The sequence below is a fragment of the Haliotis rufescens genome, unplaced genomic scaffold (genome assembly GCF_023055435.1).
Source record: "Haliotis rufescens isolate VD_foot unplaced genomic scaffold, xgHalRufe1.0.p SCAF_6, whole genome shotgun sequence".
Classification (NCBI taxonomy): Eukaryota; Metazoa; Mollusca; class Gastropoda; order Lepetellida; family Haliotidae; genus Haliotis; species Haliotis rufescens.
Window position 1 is genome coordinate 33,336,179 of NW_025964334.1, and position 23,980 is coordinate 33,360,158.

A 23,980-nucleotide genomic window follows, 5' to 3' on the forward strand; every position below is an offset into this window, starting at 1 on the left:
TAAGCGTGAATGCAGAAGAGAATAAGTCAACGCTTATACATTGTCGATAGCAGTTACCGGCCCTTTTGTGTCGAAAAGCATGCTATCACATCGCGTTTTCATCCGGCGTACTTTATGCTGGTTGTTGATCATGTTTGAACGCACCACGGTGAGTTTTATTTGACACTGTATTTACAATATTTCGGTTATATCACTTCTTGTCAGCTTGATAAGGCAGGAAAGCCTGAAGTGATGCGGGTCGTAGACATTTGACTGGTTTCGCACTCATGACACCCTGGCCCTGGTATATGTTGGCATTCTAGCTGTTTGATCATCAATACCAACCTTGGTGATAAAAGTAAGCAAGTCGAGCTAGAAATCAGTATGTACGTGTATTTTGTTTTAGAAACGATGTGTATTGTAATGTACGAAATGTATTGTGGAACACAATATAATAAACGGTGTTAGAACATACACCTGAAACGTCTCTCCTTTTTGTAATAAAAAAGTTGCTCATCAATATATCTTATCCTCACATAATATAATTTGTACACTACATCAATTAAGTGATTGAGTATGGTTTTACGCCGCTTTACATAGGCATTATTCCAGCAATATCACGGCGGGACACTATACAGACGTATGTATATATATCTTTATTATGCCACAAAGTGAGATTGACCAATCATCGCGCAGAACTACTAACCCCATATGAGAGTCCGTATATACCGTCAGAAAAAATCCAAGATGGTTGTTACTGACCTAATATGAGATCGTATACCGTCAGTAACAGCCATTTTGGATTTTCCAACACCCACCTCACATATTTCACATGAAAATTCTGGTACAGAAAATCGTTATTCGACACTGTTTTGTGTTTTAATATAATTAATAGTGAGGAGCAAAACTTTGATTTTAAAGAAACCACCTTCGTGACTTTAATAATAAAAAATAGAGAGAAAAAAGCTTACAACGGAGGTCACTGTGTTACAAATAGCACGTCATAGATCATAATATAGGATGACGTCACAAACAAGAAACGTGACGCCAATGACGTCACATAGAATAAACAGCAGCCCGTCGGTAGGGGAAAGCGGACTGCTATCAAGTTACACTGGCCCTCAGATTTCTGTAAACATGCGAGCATTTGTATGATAATTCTATCCATTTTAGCTATAATACTTTAAACGTTCACTTTTAGTGCATTATATATTCCATTGTTAACGTTTATGGTTATATTAAAGCGTTGTACTGGTCCATGTCGTCTATACCGTTGTAAGTGTCAAGTTTTCATTTTGAAAAGATACAAAGACAAAGATACCAAACAGTGTAAACGTTTCGGCATAATAAATTCGTTATGGTGTCTGTAGTTGTCATATACAGTGTCATATTCGGTTACAACGGCTATAATTGTGTATAAAAATTAAAAATGTTACTTCCCAGACGGGGAATCGAACCCCGGCCGTGGCGGTGAGAGCGCCAAATCCTAACCACTAGACCACCTGGGACCCGATGCTTTGCGTCAAATTGCAACTTGATAAACTAAAAATAGTCAGAGTATCGCGATAAACAAAACATTAACATACGGGTGTTTTAAATATGGCTGCGCCCAGTAAAGCAAACATAGTATTATTTCGCACGGATTCAAGTCTTCTTTCGAAGCCCGTTGAGTAATTACCTGGCGACAAACAGTATGGATGGTGAGAACTTTGAACATTGCTCTTGTGTGATGTGTCCGAACGAAACACATCATCGTTATTTTGAATCCTGCTGGTACGGCTACAGCTGCAAGCGTGAAAACAGCATGGACCGCTTCGGCAAGGCTCGGTGCCGCACACAACGTACACAATGATTATCATCGGATCATGTAGTTTGTCACGCTTTCGGAAGGCCGTGTTTATCGCGATTACTCCCGCTTATAACGAGGGGTTTGTCGTCACACAGGCATTGTAGATGTACTCGGATAATGTCTTGTTTTTAAGATAAAGTTGTCTAGCTGTGTGAGTTAGATATTTTACAGTTGTTCATGAATGTGATTAGCAATAAGATTACGAATGTTTCTTTTGGGTTATTTCGAAAACGGCAACTCAGCAAAACGTCACCGGGCGAAAACGGCACCTCGACTCAAGCGAAAACGGCTACTATTGATTGGCGAAAACGGCACCTTATTTTTTTGTTTACCTTGGTAAAATAAATGGTATTAAACTTACATGGTAACTTGCAAACACCAATAATTGTGATATGTTAAAACAAGTTTACATTAGAAATTAGCCTCTACTCCAGCCATAATCCAACTTAGCTTATACACACTCAACTTATTGTGAAAACATTACATGCTTTGAAGAAAAATAATAGAAATTTATACTCACATCGTCTCTTACAAACAAATAATTGTGAAATAAAACAAGTAAGAAATTAGACCCCTACTCCAATTTACTCGCCGACTGATTGGGAGGCGGAGTTAAGTTGTTGTGAAAACACTATGCACTTTGAAGTTTGAAGTACCTTTACTCAATTTAAGCTGAAACTGTATCTAAGAGGCCTAACATGGTGCTGTCAGATCACAATTATTCACAATGGTCTTCCACTGTGTTGCATGCGAGAAGAATGTCAGAAAAAATCAACATGCTGTATCATGTGACAACTGTGACCAGTGGCTCCGTCGTGTATGTGGAACTGGACTTTGTGTGGCCCGTTATAGAGAAATTTGCCGGACTGAAGAAGACTTCCCTTTCTGCTGTTTGAGATGCGTGGATAAACTTAAACTTGTTTTTAAACACAAACATTTATTTATGTCTCATAAGAATATAATATAAGTATAATCTAAGTAAGTATGTCATATTCTATTTTTCATGTGGTGTTTGTAGAAAACTTCAGATACCAGAACATTCTGGCCCTGCAGCGTCAGGAACAAGACAACAACCTGTCCGGCATCGGTGATACAGGTTGACGACACCTTCATACATGTATAATGTTTTAGGTAAAGGAACAAGCTGTTGAAAACATCTACAAATCGGGCGCCAGTATCGTTGAAGATGCTCAACAGAGACTCGTCGACCTTGACCAGGCTGGTGGACGCCAAAACCACTCAACCCCTTTTCAGGGAGGCCAGTCTGTTGCCTCTACAGTCAAGACTTATTCAGGAGGGACGACTTAGGGCGTATGTGCGCAAAGCATCCACATCTTGTCAGGTGGAGATCTTCGACATATGGCAACAATACAAGGATGGAGACCTCTCTCTGAGCCAAGTACTCTCACGTTCGTTTGTACATGGGCCAATATTGTGACACGATGAAGATGACGATGAACATGCCGACGACTAGAAGAACTGAAGAACTGTATATATGAACATTTATCATCCAAAACTGGTTCCCACAGGAGATATTGCTTGGGTGAGATCAAGCAATATCTACATTGTAGATATCACTGCAAGGAAATTGCATCACAATGCTTTGCAGACCATTGTGATGTCACTGGTTACATGACATCACAATCAAATGACATCACTTATGGCTCTGCTGCAGAAGCTGTTAGCAGTACTTTACACTTTAAGACATTGCTTATTACTGTTGACAAATTGAACATGTTGGATGATAAATAAAATCTCACCCTTGTGTCTTTTGCTGAGGTGCAATTTTAGCCTGTACCCTTTCTTAATTAGCGAGAAGATTACAAATGTTTCTTAACTTAAGAAACATTTGTAATCTTCTCGCTGATCACATTCATGAACAATTAACTGTAACATATTTTACTCACGCACATATAAAAGATCTAGACGCTAAGACTAAGCGTCCAAAAAAACATAACACAATGATAGAACATATACCACAAGGATATATATCATTCATTCAACATTTTATACATAATAGTTTTATACATAAAAAACCAGAAAATTCAGTATAAATTTGGCCAAGATCCATGACCAAACACAAAAAATAAACAGCAAGGTGAAGGAATAGGTGAATGTATTTTTGGAATAGGTGAATGTATTTGTTTGGCTTTGTCAGGTTCTGTGACTTGGCTGAATGTGTGTCATTGTACCCAGTGTCACGTATATCATGATATCAAACTCTGGTTTGCCCGGGCTAGACTTCAATATTATCATCGGATCATATGTTTTCAGACATCATGCGTTTTCGGATAGTCATGTTTATCACTATTGCTCACGCTTTAACAAGGAGTGTGGCATAATGCGGACATTGTAAATACTCAGAAGATGGCTTGTTTTAAAGATAAGTCGTCTTTTATAAGCGAGTGAGATGTTTTACATTTGTTGATGTGATTAGCGAGAAAATTACGAGTGTTTCTGAAGTGTCTGAAAATCCATAATACGGGATACCAATTTTGGCACAGTTACACAGAAATGGACCTCAGGCACCCTAACCAAAACCGAATGACACTTTGCACACATGACTGAGATGATGGCACACAGGAGATAACTGATAACCAAACTAAAACTGGTTTCATTATTGTGAAAATTTGCTTATTCTGACTGCAATGATCCTTGATTTGTTACGACCCCACAGTATGAACCCCATTACACAATTTGAAAACACATAATACTAGTACTTAAGATCTCGTAAATAGACCTTATGATTGTGTAACAAATGTTATATTTGGGATAACACTTTCTTAGTTAAGTACAGATTCTCATACTTTTGGGGGTTAAGTTCCGTCCGGGATTCGAACCAACACTTGCCAGAGTGAGGCACCTAATCACCAGCACACAAACTCAGCAATCTAACCCACTCAGCCACCGAGTATAAATTGGCACAGCTCCCATGGCCGAAAGCTATGAATACACAATGCCATTTCGTCCATGGGAGCCGTGCCAATTTACACTTGTCAGAGAGGTACTCAAAGTACATGAGTACCAGTTGTCGGACTTTCATTTTTGTGGAAGCCTCAGTGGCTGAGTGGGTTAGAACGATGTCTTTGTGTGCTGGCGATTAGGTGCCTCACTCTGGCAAGTGTGGGTTCGAATCCCGGACGGGACTCAACCCAAAAAAGTACGAGAATCTGTACTTAACTAAGAAAGTGTTATCCCAAATATAACATTTGTTACATTTGACCACTTTCTAAATGGCATTGTGTACTTATGATTATGATTGTGTTACGGAGAATGTATAATGTCAATGGTTGCATAGACACCTGTGGAGGAACAAGGTAACACGTTGCCCATGTCTGTTTCCAGACTATCGCCATGAGTTGGCCGGAGTGAAGAAGGAGCTCGCGGAAGTTGAAGGTCAGCTGCAGCTCCTGCTGGACAGACAACATCAGCTGGCGGAGAGGAGGAGCGACCTTGAGGCCATCTTGAAACAACAGTCAGAGCAGTCGAACCAGCTGGACGACAAACAATGGGAGACCAAAGGTTACTTTCAATTTTCTTGTCAGACATTTAGGTCTGTGGTCAATGGCTCTGTTGTTTTTTAGTTTAATGCCACATTCAGCAATATTCCAGCTATATGATGTTGGTCTGTAATAATCAAGTCATAATCCTTGATCTGTCCGTGTGCTCGTAGGGTCTATGATTACCGTATTTGAAGTAATAAGCGCCCCGCTCTAATAAGCACCAACTGCGATATTTGCTAATATATTAGCTAGTGAACAATACCAATTATCACCCCTTCTGATTGATCAATGTACACAACACTTATTTATTCGCGTGTAATACGCATTCGTGTGTTATATGCACCCTTAATTATGGGCAATTAAATTGTGGAAAAATGTTTCTCTCGTATATAAACATTTCAGGCTGTCAGCATAAACCACAAAATTTATCTTTCAACTCTGTTTTTTTTTCCACCAAAATAATATTCTAATAAGAGCCCCCTATTTCTAATTTTGAGAGCTCCCTGGGCGCTTATTACGTCGAATACGGTAGATGTAGAAATAAAAATTAGTGAGATAGCTGCTGCTATTATGAACAATAACAAGAGTTTGGGACTTGACGGTTTTCCTATTGACATTTTCAAATAATTTCATCAACATTTGGATTTATTTCTATATCAATGACAGTTACAAAAACAATTCCATGACCCTAACAATGAATAAAGTAGTGGCCTTAGAATGGTTGATATCACAATGTTTATAATATTTACTTACCGGTACTGAAGTTGTTGTGTATCAGACAATATACTCTTATTTCTAAACCACAAAGCTATCATCTTTCAGGTTTTCCTTTAAAAGATATTTTCTGTTTTGGTGTATATTCAAAAACATTTCCGTGTCACTAAGCCATTTTGGGAAGATTCATTAGATGCTTGTAGCAAATCTATAAACATTTATGTAATAACTGAAAATGATGTTATGAAATTTTAATGCAATCATTTTGGTGTGATCATAAATGTAAATTTCAAGATTAATTGTTAGAAATTGGTATAAAAGGGGAATTCGCCATATAAAAGATGTAAATAACTCTGATGATTTTATTCCTTTTCCTGAGCTAAAAGTAATGTGTGACTTAAGAGGTACTTATTTATGAAACAAACAACTCAGGGTCATTATTTATAGTACAATGAAACACTGCAGGGAGAATATACCAAGTGGGGAGCAGCGTCTTGTGGTTTATTCTCTCTGCAGTGGCCACCCTCTTTAAGGATATCAATAATCTACGATGTCATAAAGTTGTGAGTTTATGTTCATATCTCCAGAAATGATGTCTTGATACAAAATTGTTTTATCCTGAAATAAACCGTGCCTCGTTATTCATTTTTCTTTTCAATTTAATTTGAAAGAAGTTGGAAGGGGAATTAAACAATCATATTAATTGGAAACATCTATTTATACAATATAGAACAACTACAAAAGTTACAAAACTATTAAAATATCAATTCAAATTCAAAAACAAAAATATTTGCACTAAAAAAGAATTGTTAAATATGAACTTGTTAGGCAGCAACCTGTGTTCATTTCGTAGTTCAGAAAAACAAAACATTGGTCACGTATTTAGAATGATCATATGTAACAAAATTCTGGGATGAATTCAATGCTTTTATAAATGTTATTTTCAGACTTGTTATTATTACAAAACAAGATATCTACTTTGGAGGTACTGATATTATTGAATCACTTATTAATATTAACAAAAAGACACATTTCTATAACAAATATTAGCAGATTAAAGAAAGAAAATGTTTTGATTCATATAGCACTATACTAATTTGATGGCAAATATTTCTGTCATTAATATTGATAATACCCTTCTCAAATTCTGAATCCCCAGTCTATTTTGTGAATCAAAGCATGTTTATATCTTTATTGTCATGTCTTTGTCCCATGTACCTATGTCACTGGCTTCATGCCATATGTGTACCCTTCATGCATTAGGAACATATTTAAACCATGCCAATACGATCCTATACATGCCTTTTACACACTAATATTAGCAATTTCGACCCCTGGAAGTTAAACTCAAATATGTCATTGATAGTGATGACAGTGATGATGTACCATTCAGATTTTGCCTGGTCAAAGGAGTTGGAGGAGAAGATGCAATCGGTGTTCGGGATCCGGGCGCTGCGTCCGATGCAGCTACAGACGATGAACGTCAGCATGTCGGGGAAGGACTGTATCCTCATCATGCCGACTGGCGGTGGCAAGAGTCTTTGTTTCCAGCTCCCAGCTGTTGTATCAAAAGGTGACTTGGATAATTATTTTGAGAAAAAAAGTTAATTTTTCTCTATGGTGGAGTAAAACTATTGAATTGAGAATTTCTTCAAAAACTTACACAGTTCTATTTTTTCATATGTAATTTTTAAAAATTTGAACATTATTTAGGGACTGGTAATTTTTTATAGGGAGGCGGGGTTCATGAATGTGTTACACAAAATGAGGGGACCAGCAAGTTATGATATAGTCACTAAGATCAATCATATCAGCGTATGAGCCTGAAGCCTGTGGTCATGGTTTTGAGTCCCAGATTTGCCCTGATTATGTTGCTAGGTTTGTCAGCACCATACCATGAAAATCCATAACCTGCACATTCATCTTCCCAAGGCAAGGGAGTTAACTGACTATAAAAGTCCAATTTCCACCCTTGCCGAACTAGGCTGAAATTATGGAGTTATATTTTGGCTGGACCACCGAGTCTATGCATACTCTAATCAAAATCACGCAATGAAATCCACATACGGTTTCGTAAACTGCTGTGCACATTTCAGTTGATTGCAGAATTTGCAAAGCATTTGTACCGTCAACTCGGCATCAACAGATATTTTCCAAATCTTACATGTTTTTAAACAAGGTGATGACGCGATTTGATGCACATCACGAGGTAAGACAGATCGTTTGCCAGTTTGCTTGAAGCAAATGCAAGTGATATGAGAGGTAGAATCTGATTGGTCAATAGGAGGGATATAGAAGGGGCATCACTCATAACGGCCACTGGTGGCGCTACAATCGAGCCCCGAAATTCAAGCCTAGTTGGTCAAAGGTGAAAACTGGCTTGATAGTGAGTTAGCTCCCTTGCCTGGGAAGATGCTGCACATTAAGCTGATACGCTATTATATGACTTAAATACAAAGCTGTGTTTAACTAAAGTCACACACTAACACACTTGCTGGATCGCTTGACCACTCATGCACTCACATACCTACCCATTCACTCATTCACTCTGCTGTAATATTACAGGTATAACTCTGGTTGTCTCCCCTCTGGTATCACTGATGGAGGACCAGATGATGGCCCTAGAACAGTTTGGTGTGGAGGCAGCCATGTTGAACGCCTCCGCCACCAAAGAACATGTGAAATACGTGCAGGACGCCATGATCGACAAGAAGGCGACCTTGAAACTAGTGTATGTGACCCCTGAGAAGTTGGCGAAGAGTAAACGTTTCATGAACAGGCTAGAGAAGATGTACCAGCTCGGGCGGTTTGCAAGACTTGTCATTGACGAGGTCCACTGTTGTTCCCAGTGGGGCCATGACTTCAGGCCAGGTGGGTAGATGTTTGTCTTTCATTAAGGTAGTAGGGGGTGGGTTGATGGGGTGGGGCTGGGTGACTTTTTATGGGGACTAGATAATTGTTTCAGTGACAGCTGCAAAACCAGATATTATTTTAATTAAAACTATAAACCTAGATATGTTATTTAAACATTGGATGAAGATATAGATGATGATCATGATTATTAATAATCTCCAGGCATGCAGTGAGTATAATGAGAATGAAAGTAATTGTTTTTAAAGACGATGTTAAGTTCTCTGTTAGAAATCAGATTAACAGAATGGTTTTCACAGAAAAATGAAAAAGTAGGAACAAAAATAGGAAATGTTATTTGTTTATCATTCCACCAAATGTGCAATTCAAGACAACATTATTTCGTGAATATTGTACATATGGCAATGTATTCAAATAACTTTTTAAGACAGTGTTCTGTTTTATTTATATTTCCAATCCACAGAGCAGATTTATTCACAACTAAATATAACAATCTGGTCTTATATAGTTACTGATATCATGGTGTGATGCAGACTACAAATTCCTTGGCATCATGAAGCGGCAGTTTCCCGAGGTGCCGATCCTGGGACTGACGGCTACCGCGACAACGAAGGTGCTGCAAGACGTGAAGAAGATCCTTGCCATCCCAAATTGTCACCTCTTCCGTGCATCCTTTAACAGACCCAATCTCTACTATGAAGTAAGTATACACCGTTACCATGGCAACACATAAATCTGCCCAATGAGACCTGGGTTGCAATAGCTACTAACAAGTTTTATTGTTTTGATATCTTTATGATGCAGGTTCGACCTAAGCCATCAACTCAGAAAGACTCGATGGATGAAGTACAGGCCCTCATCAACTCCAGATTCAGGGGACAGTCAGGTAAGTGGCCTTGTACAGTGAATGAACCCTATTAGCCCAGACCCGCAGGGAATCTGGGTTAGAACATCTTCAAGAGGCAAGAGAGTTAACTGACTTTAAAAGTCCAGTTTCCACCCTTGCTGAACTAGGCTGGAATTACTGGGCTCGATCGTAGCGCCACCAGTGGTTATTACAGTTATGTCCCTTCTAAGCCTCTCCTATGGACCAATGAGACTCCACCTCTCGTATCACTTGCGTTTGCTTCACACAAAATGGTGGCGCCCAGTCAAGACGATCTGTTTGATAATCAAGATCTATATTGGGATAAAACGGGTCTTACATTGTGAAATGCATCAAATCACGTGATTTTGATTTCGGTGCACGATTTTGATTGGACTGTGCATAGACTCATCTGTCCAGGCAAAATATAACTCCATAATACCAGCCTTGTTCGGCAAGGGTGGATACTGGACTTTTATATCAGTTATCTTGCCTTGGGAAGATGGGGTAAGAATAGGGCCCCAGCAACCTATCCTGCTCATGAGAGGCGAATACATGGTTCAGGTGGTCAGACTCGGTGACTTGGTTTATTGCATGTTTTCTCAGCAGTTTGGATTACATATCAATCACTTGATTGTCTGGTCCTTATTTCAGCCTAAACTACTGACCGTTTCAGTATTCTATCCATGTAACACTGACCAATACATGGATTTTTCATTTCCTGACATAACTTCAGCATTAATTTACATAAAAATCATGACATGGATGGAACTAGCCCTCGAAATGTTTATTTAAATCAGGAGATTGTTATAGAGGAATTTTTAGCTGGAAAAGATGTTACTTGTATATGGGAGGGAAGTCCTTTTGCAATGCAATTTTCGCTAAGGTGAAGAATACGGTGATAACGTTGCTGGTCTCAGTCATCAGGACAATCTTATTTGATTGGACAGTTACATTTTTATTGTTGTGTCAATTAAACCAGATGAAAAAAAGGTTTGCTGTTGAATGTGCCTCAGGGTATTTATGGTAATAGAATGGAGATGTGATACTGTGGATAATCAAGGATGTACTCCTGGCCTCCGCTACTGTTTTTGGTTAGCTGTACAGAAAGATACCTTCCATTTGGTCTGAAACCAATCTCAATAAATTCAGACCTTTACTCTGATGCAATACCACTCTGTATGAAACACCTCAATCTAAAGTATTGCATCATTTAATGACATTAGTCCGAGATGTTTCTGATATGACATTTTGCTGCTATTCCTTCCAGGCATCGTGTACTGTTTCTCCCGGAAGGATGCTGAGGAGGTTACCATAGAGATGCAGAAGCGAGGCATCAAGGCAGGGTGTTACCATGGTGACCTGTCTTCCAAAGAGAGGAGCCGTGTGCACAAACTGTGGACAGCCAGTCAGATTCATGTGAGTTTTTTTAGAGTTGTGAAGTATTAAGCTGGTTTGCGAGTGGGTAGTTCTATTTGCTGTTTATGTCCCAGCATGGGTTCGTTATGTACGGATCCAGTTTGGTTTTGCCCTGTGAGGTGTTCATGGAGTATTGCTAAGAGGGACAAAAATACCTCTCATTTTTTTTCCCTAGTTTCTACTGATAAAGAACCTTAAGAACAATCACAGCCTGATGACTGAACCAACTCATTCAAGTATCACCTCTGTTCTGTCCCGACAGGTTGTGGTAGCAACAGTAGCATTCGGCATGGGCATCGACAAGCCTGACGTGAGGTTCGTCATCCATCACTCTCTGAGCAAGTCCATGGAAAACCTTTACCAAGAGAGTGGGCGAGCAGGTGAGTGCACACAGCAGTGAGGGGAACCAGTGTGTGTTGTGTGTGTAGTCACCACGGCCTGGTTACAGCGAGAGGGTAACCAGTGTGTGTTGTGTGTGTAGTCACCACGGCCTGGTTACAGGAAGAGGGGAACCAGTGTGTGTTGTGTGTGTAGTCACCACGGCCTGGTTACAGAAAGAGGGTAACCAGTGTGTGTTGTGTGTGTAGTCACCACGGCCTGGTTACAGAAAGAGGGGAACCAATGTGTGTTGTGTGTGTAGTCACCACGGCCTGGTTACAGTAAGAGGGGAACCAGTGTGTGTTGTGTGTGTAGTCACCATGGCCTGGTTACAGGAAGAGGGGAACCAGTGTGTTGTGAGTGTAGTCACCACGGCCTGGTTACAGGAAGAGGGGAGCCAGTGTGTGTTGTGTGTGTAGTCACCACGGCCTGGTTACAGGAAGAGGGGAACCAGTGTGTGTTGTGTGTGTAGTCACCATGGCCTGGTTACAGGAAGAGGGGAACCAGTGTGTTGTGTGTGTAGTCACCAGGGCCTGGTTACAGGAAGAGGGGAACCAGTGTGTGTTGTGTGTGTAGTCACCACGGCCTGGTTACAGAAAGAGGGGAACCAGCGTGTGTTGTGTGTGTAGTCACCACAGCCTGGTTACAGAAAGAGGGGAACCAGTGTGTGTTGTGTGTGTGTAGTCACCACAGCCTGGTTACAGAAAGAGGGGAACCAGTGTGTGTTGTGTGTGTAGTCACCACGGCCTGGTAACAGGAAGAGGGGAACCAGTGTGTGTTGTGTGTGTAGTCACCACGGCCTGGTTACAGGAAGAGGGGAACCAGTGTGTGTTGTGTGTGTAGTCACCACGGCCTGGTTACAGCGAGAGGGGAACCAGTGTGTGTTGTGTGTGTAGTCACCACGGCCTGGTTACAGGAAGAGGGGAACCAGTGTGTGTTGTGTGTGTAGTCACCACGGCCTGGTTACAGGAAGAGGGGAACCAGTGTGTGTTGTGTGTGTAGTCACCACGGCCTGGTTACAGGAAGAGGGGAACCAGTGTGTGTTGTGTGTGTAGTCACCTTGGACTGGTTACAGGAAGAGGGGAACCAGTGTGTGTTGTGTGTGTAGTCACCACGGCCTGGTTACAGGAAGAGGGTAACCAGTGTGTGTTGTGTGTGTAGTCACCTTGGACTGGTTACAGGAAGAGGGGAACCAGTGTGTGTTGTGTGTGTAGTCACCACGGCCTGGTTACAGGAAGAGGGGAACCAGTGTGTGTTGTGTGTGTAGTCACCTTAGACTGGTTACAGGAAGAGGGGAACCAGTGTGTGTTGTGTGTGTAGTCACCTTGGACTGGTTACAGGAAGAGGGGAACCAGTGTGTTGTGTGTGTAGTCACCTTGGACTGGTTACAGGAAGAGGGGAACCAGTGTGTGTTGTGTGTGTAGTCACCTTGGACTGGTTACAGGAAGAGGGGAACCAGTGTGTTGTGTGTGTAGTCACCTTGGACTGGTTACAGGAAGAGGGGAACCAGTGTGTTGTCTGTGTAGTCACCTTGGACTGGTTACAGAAAGAGGGGAACCAGTGTGTGTTGTGTGTGTAGTCACCACGGCCTGGTTACAGGAAGAGGGGAACCAGTGTGTGTTGTGTGTGTAGTCACCACGGCCTGGTTACAGGAAGAGGGGAACCAGTGTGTGTTGTGTGTGTAGTCACCTTAGACTGGTTACAGGAAGAGGGGAACCAGTGTGTGTTGTGTGTGTAGTCACCTTGGACTGGTTACAGGAAGAGGGGAACCAGTGTGTTGTGTGTGTAGTCACCTTGGACTGGTTACAGGAAGAGGGGAACCAGTGTGTTGTGTGTGTAGTCACCATGGCCTGGTTGCAGGAAGAGGGGAACCAGTGTGTGTTGTGTGTGTAGTCACCTTGGACTGGTTACAGGAAGAGGGGAACCAGTGTGTTGTGTGTGTAGTCACCTTGGACTGGTTACAGGAAGAGGGGAAGCAGTGTGTTGTGTGTGTAGTCACCTTGGACTGGTTACAGGAAGAGGGGAACCAGTGTGTTGTGTGTGTAGTCACCTTGGACTGGTTACAGGAAGAGGGGAACCAGTGTGTGTTGTGTGTGTAGTCACCACGGCCTGGTTACGGGAAGAGGGGAACCAGTGTGTGTTGTGTGTGTAGTCACCTTGGACTGGTTACAGGAAGAGGGGAACCAGTGTGTGTTGTGTGTATTGTCACCATGGCCTGGTTACAGGAAGAGGGGAACCAGTGTGTTGTGTGTGTAGTCACCTTGGACTGGTTACAGCGAGAGGGGAACCAGTGTGTGTTGTGTGTGTAGTCATCATGGCTTGGTTACAGCGAGACGGGAACCATCGTGTGTTGTGTGTGTAGTCATCATAGCTTGGTTACAGGAAGAGGGGATCCAGTGTGTGTTGTGTGTGTAGTCATCATGGCTTGGTTACAGCGAGACGGGAACCATCGTGTGTTGTGTGTGTAGTCATCATAGCTTGGTTACAGGAAGAGGGGATCCAGTGTGTGTTGTGTGTGTAGTCACCTTGGCTTGGTTACAGCGAGAGGGGATTTCAGTTGTAATGTTTAGGAAACTTAACAGTGTTGTAAATATTTAGCTTAGTTTAAGTGTTAAATCTAACTTTATTGTACACAAAATGTTTCAGGAAGAGACGACAAGCTATCACACTGTATTGTGTTCTTTCGCTTGGCTGATGTGTTCCGGCAGAGTACCATGGTGTTCACGGAACAGACAGGACTGGACAATCTGTACGGCATTGTGGGATACTGTATTGATGCCAGCAGGTAATGACTTATAAAATTGAAATGATACACTTATTCATGTCTCAGTATTCCCAAATCATGTTTAAGTATACCCAAATCATGTTGAAGTATACCCAAACCACGTTGAAGTATACCCATATCATGTTGAAGTATACCCAAATCATGTTGAAGTGTACCCAAATCATGTTGAAGTATACCCAAATCATGTTGAAGTACATCCAAATCACATTATCATGATACTGTACCCTTTATTCATGCAGAGAAACCCTAAGTCAGGATATGTTGTGGTCATGAGGTGATCAACCTCAGTCATGGTACAAAACAAATCATGAGGTTTTGTTCTTGATTTTGTGATGTATCATGATAAAGAAATGGTGAAAATATCTGTTAAGGTCAGGGCAATTTTGCAAATGTGGAAAAATAATTTTGAATAAATTATTTTATGAAATATTTAACTGCAAGATATTTATTCTGTAAAACAAAGAAGTAAATTTTCTCAGCCTGAAATAGACTGTGGGAAAGTAAAACCTGTGTATTCTGTAGATTCTATTTTAAATGTCAGAAACTGGTGTTTTTCCAAGACAATACCAACAGATGATTGGATTGATGTGTTCACTTCATAATTTGAAACCTACATATCTTTGAGGATTTGTACACACTATCTATAGTAAACAGTTGTCATGAAGATTATAGATTTGTATTTCATCTTGTTTTATAGATGTCGGCGGTCGGTGATTGCCCGGCATTTTGGTGAGGTGTGGGAAGCGTCTCAGTGTAACAGTAAATGCGACCACTGTGACCAAGCAAGGTTAGGTAGGTTACAGATTGGTCAAGCTGACCGCTGAGTAGACATTGTACATCACTCCATTATTCTCACCCATTGAGATATGGGCATTTTAAACTCGCCTTCAACAGTCAGAGTAAACTTCTCTTGTGTGTCCTCATCCATCGGCCACCCTACTGTCTCTGTGGTCTAGTGGTAGGGCCTCTGCCTGGAGAGCGGAGGGCCCACGTGGTCCAGTGGATAAAGGTCGGTGGTTCGATCCCTGGCCACATCATACAACATACATTAACAGATGGTACTTGATTGTTGATTGATAGTTTGATTGATTGTTTGTTGTTTAACGCCACACTCAGTATTATTCCAGCTATATGACGTCCGTCTGTAAATAATCGAGTCTGGATCGATCCACGCAATTGCGATATGATGACAAGCATCAACTAAGTCAGCGAGCCTGACCACCCGATCCATTAGTCGCCTCTTACGACAAGCATAGTCGCCTTTTAGAATAGAATAGAAGACCTATTCTACCCCGGATCTCTAATGGCCTCATTAAAGGGACACTGATCTAACGCAATTCCCCGGGACTGGTTGTTGCCTTTGTTATTGTTATTCCCCAGTGAGTACCCGGATGTATAGCAGAAATCTAGACTAGTTCGCGACCTCTGCTGCGCCATTCGTAAGCGCATTAGTCACTTTTATAGATACCGGTAGTAATAAGGGCGTATGGTCACATTGATCAACAAAACGAAATACAGATTTCGAGATAATAAGGAAATGAAGGTATCTTTGTGGGTAGCATCGGTAATGGTGACGAAGTTTTGATAAGTCACTTGCTTGGTAATTTTGCGATTTTCGTTTACACTATTTTGACTTGCAACACAAAGTAAATATTTCACCTGAGCATTGCTTTTTTTATAGTGTGTATATTATTTTACTGTCAAAATGTGTAACATATTTATTAAACGTCTAAACATATATATACACGCTTACAAAGGAAAAGACCTGTGAAAACAACGTCTATCGCGCATTGAAGAATTTCCCAACCAAGACGTAGGGAAACAAGAACGAATTATCGGTTCAAATGAAAGAAAACCAAATGCAAATACCATAATTACAACCTACCAAATTTATGTGTATAAATTTTGGGCAGCTTCCTTGTTCGAGGAATGTATCCGTGAATATCCACACAAAGGATATCCCGTGTTCGTTTCTCAACTGATCACTTGGATTGTTTCAATTGTTCACATAGGTGTCACGTCTCAAAGGTCGGCTGAGAAAGCCCACATGACAACTATTTTCATAACGTCCACGGTTCCTAAAAAATCCATTGAGTGATAGCTAACAATGATCAATCAATCAACGTATTATCAGTTAACCCTTTGAACAAAGTATGTTGTTTTTACATCGGCACTTCACGCCATGATATGAGTGTATTCCCTTTGTTTTAGTAAACCTACACATGTAAACACTCACTTTTGACATATCCACTGTGCAAGATAACAGTGATTAATCAATCAACATATTTTCTGTTAATCCTTTGATGACTAGTAACGATCCGTTGATTTACAAAAAAAAGTAAATCAACTGATCATTCATCTCTTGCTGGGCTGCCACGTGCATATTACATAACACACATTTCACCTCACTTCAAACCTGGATTTAGATTGAATAATTACCCCAGACACAATAAATGCCAAATGGGAACCTTTGTCAGGTAATCTAAGTGGCGCTACCACTAATTGTACCTGCAATTAATTATTTAACTGAGCATCAAGTGAATGACGACAAATACACAAGTGTAGGGTTATACGAGAAAACGTGGATGACAACAAGGGAGTAGTAATCGTATTATCGACGCAATCCGAAATCCGAAAATGCTTTCACTGCATGGATACTTTTTTTAGTATTAAACTATAACCATCTGGGGTATTTCCAAATGACGACATCTGATGAGCTCCGCCGTTCTTTTTGTCTGTTTGTTTAGGTTGAAGAAATTAATTAACATGCGCCCTTTGTCGAAATCTTTATAGATCACAGTTACCCAATCAGTGTTTATGCAAAAATGCGTAAAACAAGTATTGCCTCCAGCCTCCAAGTTTATTTAAATGTCCTTGCAGACGGTAGCCCAGTCTCTGGTCACGCTCAGTTGCGTTGCGTATCATCCGGGTACTCACGAGGGAAAAAACAATAACAAAGGCAACAACCAGTCCGGGGAATTGCGTTAGATCAGTGCCCCTTTAAGGGGCTAGTGACACACAACACACCACACACACACACATTGCTATATATAAGTGCAATAATCTTGGACACAACCTTAAACCCCATTTTACCTCAACTCACCCCATCAGCTGCCCATCAGACAGTCCAGCATCTGTCCATCAGCTGTAAAATATTTCTCCAAATCTACTGAACATATCAGTATCACTTGATCTTGTAATTTTGATATTTCTGACAAACATTGTTTATAAAAAGTTTTACCTAAATAATGATTTTGTATTGTTCTAGTGACAGCCAACAAACGTGATGTAACGCGTCATGGCCAGAACATCATGAAGATTCTAGACCAGGCCGCGTGTACAGACCAGAGAGTCACAGCCATCAAACTGATTGATGCCTTATATGGCAAGGGTCAGGGGTCACTGAAGGTGAAAGGCCTTGACACCATGTCAATATCCCGTGACAAGGCGGAGAGGATTGTGGCCTACATGCTGCTCCATGCATACTTGAAGGAAGATTTCCACTTCACACCCTACTCCACCATCAGCTACCTCCTCCCAGGTAAACAGCTACATCAGCAGCAATAACTCCAGCAGCACTAGTCAAATCAGTAACACCAGCAACGTCAGCAACAACAACAGCAACATCAGCAACACCAGTCACATCTGCAGCTGCATGTGAAACAACAAACTATCATTGCAATATCATGAGACACATGAATCCTGCATATTTACACAATCCTTAGACACCTTTTACTAAGCAGTCTTTGCACTACTCACTCACTCACTCATATAGGACATTGCTCATAATACCAAGCACTGGTCTGGCCAGTAAATTTGAGTTGAGTTGTATTGAGCTTAGAGGATCATTTTGCAAAGTAGTCATGGCACTGTGACTTACTTCATAAAATCAAATTAAGTTGGAACCAGTCCCAGACATCTAAGCATACAATATTATTCCCTTATTTTCTGACTCCCATGTTTTTCTTTGACAATGTAGGAGATTTCTCATAATATCAACCACTGGTTTATTTGTTTATTTCGCCTTGATATAGGTTGAATAATGCTGATTGCAACATTAAACATACAAAAAGAACAACCTTTTATATTGTAGCTCCCTGCACTGAAGAATCATGCAAGGTTATGTGCTGATGTGTTGTCTATTTCCTTTCGGTTGTTAATTTAACATTTATTAGGAACCACATAGTGCATGAATCTACAGGGCGATGGTGTTCCACTTCAATTTCCAACATGACTGCAACCAGTATTGAAACAAATTTTTCCTTTCTTTGCGTTTAGATGTCTTGGGCCATCTCACAAACATTTATAAAGTATTATGGACTTTTTCTCAAAACACTTTCGGTAATGAAGATGAAATTTAGTTAATATTTTTTGCCAGCCATATATCAAAGATTGTTCACATGATACTGCATATTGTAATATAGAGTACCTCACAGTTATATACCAAGGAGACAATGCTTGTGATACTTGGTGGAGGTGCTGCCTCAAGAACATCTTGAATTCCTGGGCTCAATCGTAGCGCCACCAGTGGTTATTACGAGTTATGTCCCTTCTAAACCTCTCCTATGGACCAATCAGATTCCACCTCTCGTATCACTTACATTTGATTCAAACAAAATGGCGGCGCCCAGTCAAGACGATCTGATCGATCATCATGATCTATATTGGGATAAAACGGGTCTTACATCGCAAAGTGCATCAAATCATGTAAGCACCTTGATTCAAATCATGAAAGGATTTGGAAAATATCTGTTGACAACGAGTTGGCAGTGCACATGCTTTTCAAATACTGCAATCGAACTAAATCAGCACCACAGTTTACGAACTGGATTTCTATTTCGTTGTGCAAATTTGATTGGACTATGCATAGACTCGTTAGCCCAGCCCAGCCTAGTTCGGCTGGTATCAGTCCTAAAAACTGGACTTTTATAGTCAGTTAACTCTCTTGCCTCGGGAAGATGCCACAAGAAATACTGTTTATTTCTCTGTTAGAAGGAACAAAGCAATTGTTGGGGGAAACCACTAATTGTTTCTGGTGTGTAAAACCTCCAGCAAATCCTGGAACAAATTTATTTTTCAAAACAATTCCATCCTTCGTCTAAACAGAGAGCCTTGGTATATGATCTCTGCTCCAAAACTGATCAAATGGTGTTAGTCCCTTACACAGTTTCCTCTGTAGATTTACTTTCTTTATTTGGATTGCTCTGACGGTGACTTTTAATTCTGTTAGTAATCAAGCAATTGGAACTATTTGTCTACAGGTGCCAAGGCAGGTCAACTTCGAAGTGGAATCTCAAAAATGGCAATGGAATTCGAGACAAAGGTTGTAAGAACTAACTCCAGCAGCTCTCAAGGGAAGGGGAACAACTCTGCCACACCATCCTCATCGGAGGAACCATCCCCAGCAAAAAAGAAAGAGCTTTCAAAGCCAAAACTGGTAATTGTGAAAAACGGAGGGGCGTCAAGTTTTGGTTTGGCTGATTCAGGTGGAGATAAACAAACAGTCAAGAAACACAACTCTTTGACCAAAAAACGTAAACCTGTGATTATTGACAGTGATGAAGAAAGTCTTGCTGGTCTTGAGTTTGATGATGATAGAATTGTTCCTGCTAAGAAGAAAGTTTCCAGATGTGAAACATCCGGGTCATCAGTCACTAATGGGGTCACGTCTCAGTCTCAAAAAGCAATCTTGATCGATGACAGCAGTGATTCTGATTTTCAATCATGACCATGTGTTTAGAGGATATTTGCAAACATTGACCAGGTGTTGGAGAGTATTTGTAAACAATGACCATGTGTTGGAGAGTATTTCCCATCAAGACTGTTTTGGAGAGTGCAAAGTGATGACCATGTGTTGGGGAGTATATGCACGTCATGACCATGTGTTAGAGAATATTTGACATGACCATGTGTTAGAGAGTATTGCACATGATGGAGAGTATTTGACAAAATATTTTACACATTTATTCCTCTGTCTGTTCAGGGGTGTCATGTCAATCATTTCTTGTAGATTTTGCATTTCATTCTTGGGATTAAAGCAATCTTCATCCTCCACAAATGTTAAAAGTTGATTTAATTGATTTGATATTGCTGAAATAAAACCATAGTCAACACAGGAACGACTTATTTTTCAGGCAACTAAACTGCATATACAACTATCCCTACGCCCTTCTTCTCATCCATGCTTCAAGGTCTAACCCAACACCTGTGTATTTGATTATCTCGATTATCAGACGACACAGATTACAGTGGACGTAACAGCAAAATAGCGGTGAAAACTACATGAAAAGATCACTAAAAATCAGTAAAAAGGGTAAGCATGTCATGTCCTAGCGGTAACAGCTGCCACTCACACAATTTGCTTAAAAAGTGTTTGTACATTGCCTTCCATGGGACGGTTGTCTTAAGCGAACCAGAGAATTGATCAGACAGAAAATCCAGTGACACGAAGAAGATAAAAACCGATATGTTAATTTTGAATTACGTCTGCTGTGTACAAGTGCAAACAGTGTGTTTGGAACGCAGCATGGATGCATAGCCACAATATTGTTTTTGCTATGAGTAAATAAATTTCTCGGTCATATTCATTTGATGTTATTTTTGCCTACTTTTGACTGTCTAGTCATACCGAACTGTACGTGTTTTGTGGTTTAAGTGACTTTCTCTTATGAAGAATCATGTATGCAATTTAAAATATAATCATAACAGTGCACTCCTTTGGTATCGAGAACAATATTGTATTCATAAATATTCTTATTTATATGTCAGATTCTGAAGTTAACATACCTTATGTAGTCTTAGAATGACATTTAGGAGTGATGCACATAAGGAATATGCCAAGTTCTTGATTATGAGGAACACAACGTTTTGGAATATATACGTACTCCTTCATAAGGTGAATTAATGCTATGAAGCAGAGGACATATACATGTACCTGCAAGAACAACAAACATAATTAAATAACAAAGGTGAAACCCAACAGTTTTATACTGTTTATGTATAACCTTAGAGCTTGACCTTCAAAGTGACATTGACCTTCAAATTTACGTCTTCGGTGGTTTGAAAAACATTGATTTTAGGCATATCTTTAATGATATCCTATATAGGAAAGGTATTTGCAAACGATCAAATGTATGTGTTGTTTTAAGCTATTATTAGTGAAATTAAAATGGGAATAAAAAATTGCACATTTTGACAAAATGGGGGTCGGATAACAAATTACCAATTTTTCAAAAATTATAAAAGTTATGGGAAATATAAACACTGCCATCTCATCAAAACACGTGTCGGCTCATTTCGAGATACCAAATGGCTTGTTTGATAATACCAATAATTCATAGCAGTTCATTTTCAAATAATTGGAAAATGAAAATAGAGCGAAATTTACCACTGTTTTTTGCTAATTGTTTAACTCAATTTGTGAGATGCTATTATTAAAACATAATAATAATTTAAGTCTACTTTGTGTAAACTTTCACATTAATGATAAAAATAAGGTCTCAATGCATACACTACCTTCTTAGGGGACTTTATTTGATTTTCTCTGTTTTTACAACAGAAATGTGCATTTAGACCCCGAAACAGTATCTGCGACCAAAACATTTGACCAGAACCATAATTTTCTAATCGGGTGGATACAAACAAACCATAAAGAAATATTAATAATAATAGTAAAGAGAGTTTGCTTGGTTCTTCTTATGGGAAGGGGTATGTCGGCAGCTTGAGGCTATGTAGTGATGAAATACTCTATTTATGTATCTCATGACCTGAAAAGTGCCATTTTCACTCATGTCTGTGCCACTCATAAAAATATGAATTTATCACGCCATGAGATAAACAGGCTATTTGAAAAAAGCCTAATATCATCTTTATGATTGAACTCTTTAATTCCTGTTTGATGATACATTTAGATTAAACAGATTAACCCACATATGTCCTTTTTGTCTATCATTCGTTGATAACAGTCATTGTGGTTACTTTTTTCCATTTGTTCATTAAATTATTATTTTACTACTTCCGGAGTCACATGATACTACCTGCACATGGAACGCGAAAAAACATACTACGCCATAACAATGATCTAAAGACTCCAAAATGAATATTTTAATAGTTTTAAGAAAACAACTTTTACAACATGAAACCAGCGTTAGGACGCTGTTCCGTCTCTATGACAACGTTAGTCAAACAGTGTTTTTATGTCAAGCCCTTCCATGATTGATGGTCGCGTTTACGTCGCTATGGTAATATTAACTCAACACTGTTATGCCAACACCTTCCATTCCCGACTGTCGTGGTTACACCACAACGTTGGCCCAACCGTGTAATGGCAACACATTCCATTCTTGATGGTTGTGATTACGTCGCTATGACAACGTTGGTCTAACAGTGTAATGCAAGCACCTTCCGTTTTTGGTGGTTGTGTTTACGTCGCAAAGGTTATGTTGTCTCAAGAAATTTATGTTAACGCCTTCCTGTCTTGATCGTTGTGTTTATGTTGCTATGACAACGTTGGCCCAACAATTTTATGCCAACACCTTCAATTCTTTATTGTTATCTTATACGTCGCTACGACAAAGTTACCTCACCAATTTTATGCCAACGCCTGCCATTCTAACTGATAATACAGGTAACGAGTATTGTCCCAAGAAGAACTTGTGATATGTGTATTTCACTGAGAGTTAGGTGGTACTAAGATCGGTGTGTGTTACACAACATGACGAATACTGTTCTTGAAATAAACATGTCCACGGTAATTTTAGTCGAAAAGTTGACAGGAAAAAACATTTCACAAACATAGTACTGATTTAAAGTTGGATCTTATTTGTAACATTCATTACTCTCCTTTTTCAGAAAAACATTTTTGCATGCTGATATTGACTGATCATAAACAATAAGTTCATGAATATACATTACGGTATAACATGTACTTGAAGCAGTTCAACTGTATATAGTGTGTAATCAAGTGTCAAGTTTGGAACTACTATTTCGTTTAATCACACGTATGGTATGTTAAACAATGTGTTGTCGGATGCATTCGTAGGACCGTTATGAGCACAAACAGAATGCAGTATGTCAAATGTTATCAAGTTGTTTACAACACTGTAACATGTATACAGATACTTATAATTAGTGGGGACTTGTATGTTTGTATGTTTTGTATTTCGACAGTGTAGACCATTTAATATAATAGATACAAATATGAAATTTTGGAGCCCGATAGTCACATGTTGTCGTTGTACAAAAGGCATTAAAAATGTTCATTGTCATGTCACATAAGGACACAAGGTTGCGCTGAACTCGGTATCTCGTGTGACCGCCCCGGGCAGCAATCACGGCTCTGCATCTCCTCGGCACTGACTGGATAAGTGTACGAATTCTGTCCTGCGGAATTCTGCGCCATTCTGCTTGTAACGCCTTGGCCAGTTGTGTGAGTGTCTGCGACGTGTCCCGACGTTGACGTCATTGGGTTGAGATCTGGAGATCTCGACGGCCAGGGCAAGACGTTGATGTTGGCATTATAAAGGTAGTCTACCGTGACGCGAGCTGTGTGCGGTGGAGCGTTCTGCCGTTAAAACAGCTCCCTCTGGCGGTCAATGATTGGAAGAAGGTGAGGTTGA

At 40.0% G+C, this 23,980-nt stretch overlaps 1 protein-coding gene and 1 non-coding gene across 4 annotated transcripts; one reads left to right on the forward strand and one right to left on the reverse strand.

Annotated features, from left to right (window-relative positions):
• Positions 1-127: 127 nt before the first annotated feature.
• On the forward strand, positions 128-22,195 carry LOC124116046 (ATP-dependent DNA helicase Q1-like). Of its 3 annotated transcripts, XM_046477261.2 has the most exons (13): positions 1,551-1,679; positions 5,174-5,350; positions 7,439-7,618; positions 8,611-8,916; positions 9,450-9,616; positions 9,721-9,802; positions 11,052-11,200; positions 11,463-11,580; positions 14,225-14,363; positions 15,061-15,155; positions 17,632-17,904; positions 19,625-19,800; positions 20,498-22,195. In XM_046477261.2, exons 1-13 carry the CDS (start codon positions 1,673-1,675, stop codon positions 20,558-20,560), a joined length of 1,932 nt encoding a protein of 643 aa, XP_046333217.2. In that variant the 5' UTR covers positions 1,551-1,672; the 3' UTR covers positions 20,561-22,195. The 3 variants fall into 3 exon arrangements, with proteins under 3 accessions (XP_048242277.1, XP_046333217.2, XP_046333216.2); XM_048386320.1 differs by lacking the exon at positions 1,551-1,679 and adding an exon at positions 128-148 and having other exon boundaries at positions 19,625-20,985; XM_046477260.2 differs by having other exon boundaries at positions 19,625-20,985.
• On the reverse strand, positions 1,416-1,487 carry Trnae-cuc. Its single transcript has one exon. It is a non-coding gene; the product is annotated as a tRNA-Glu (tRNA).
• Positions 22,196-23,980: the final 1,785 nt, after the last annotated feature.

Coding starts and splice junctions, on each gene's coding strand:
- LOC124116046 (XM_046477260.2), top strand. Junction 15,156..17,631: donor CTGTGACCAAGCAAGGTTAG/GTAGGTTACAGA, acceptor GTATTGTTCTAG/TGACAGCCAACAAACGTGAT. Junction 17,905..19,624: donor CATCAGCTACCTCCTCCCAG/GTAAACAGCTAC, acceptor ATTTGTCTACAG/GTGCCAAGGCAGGTCAACTT.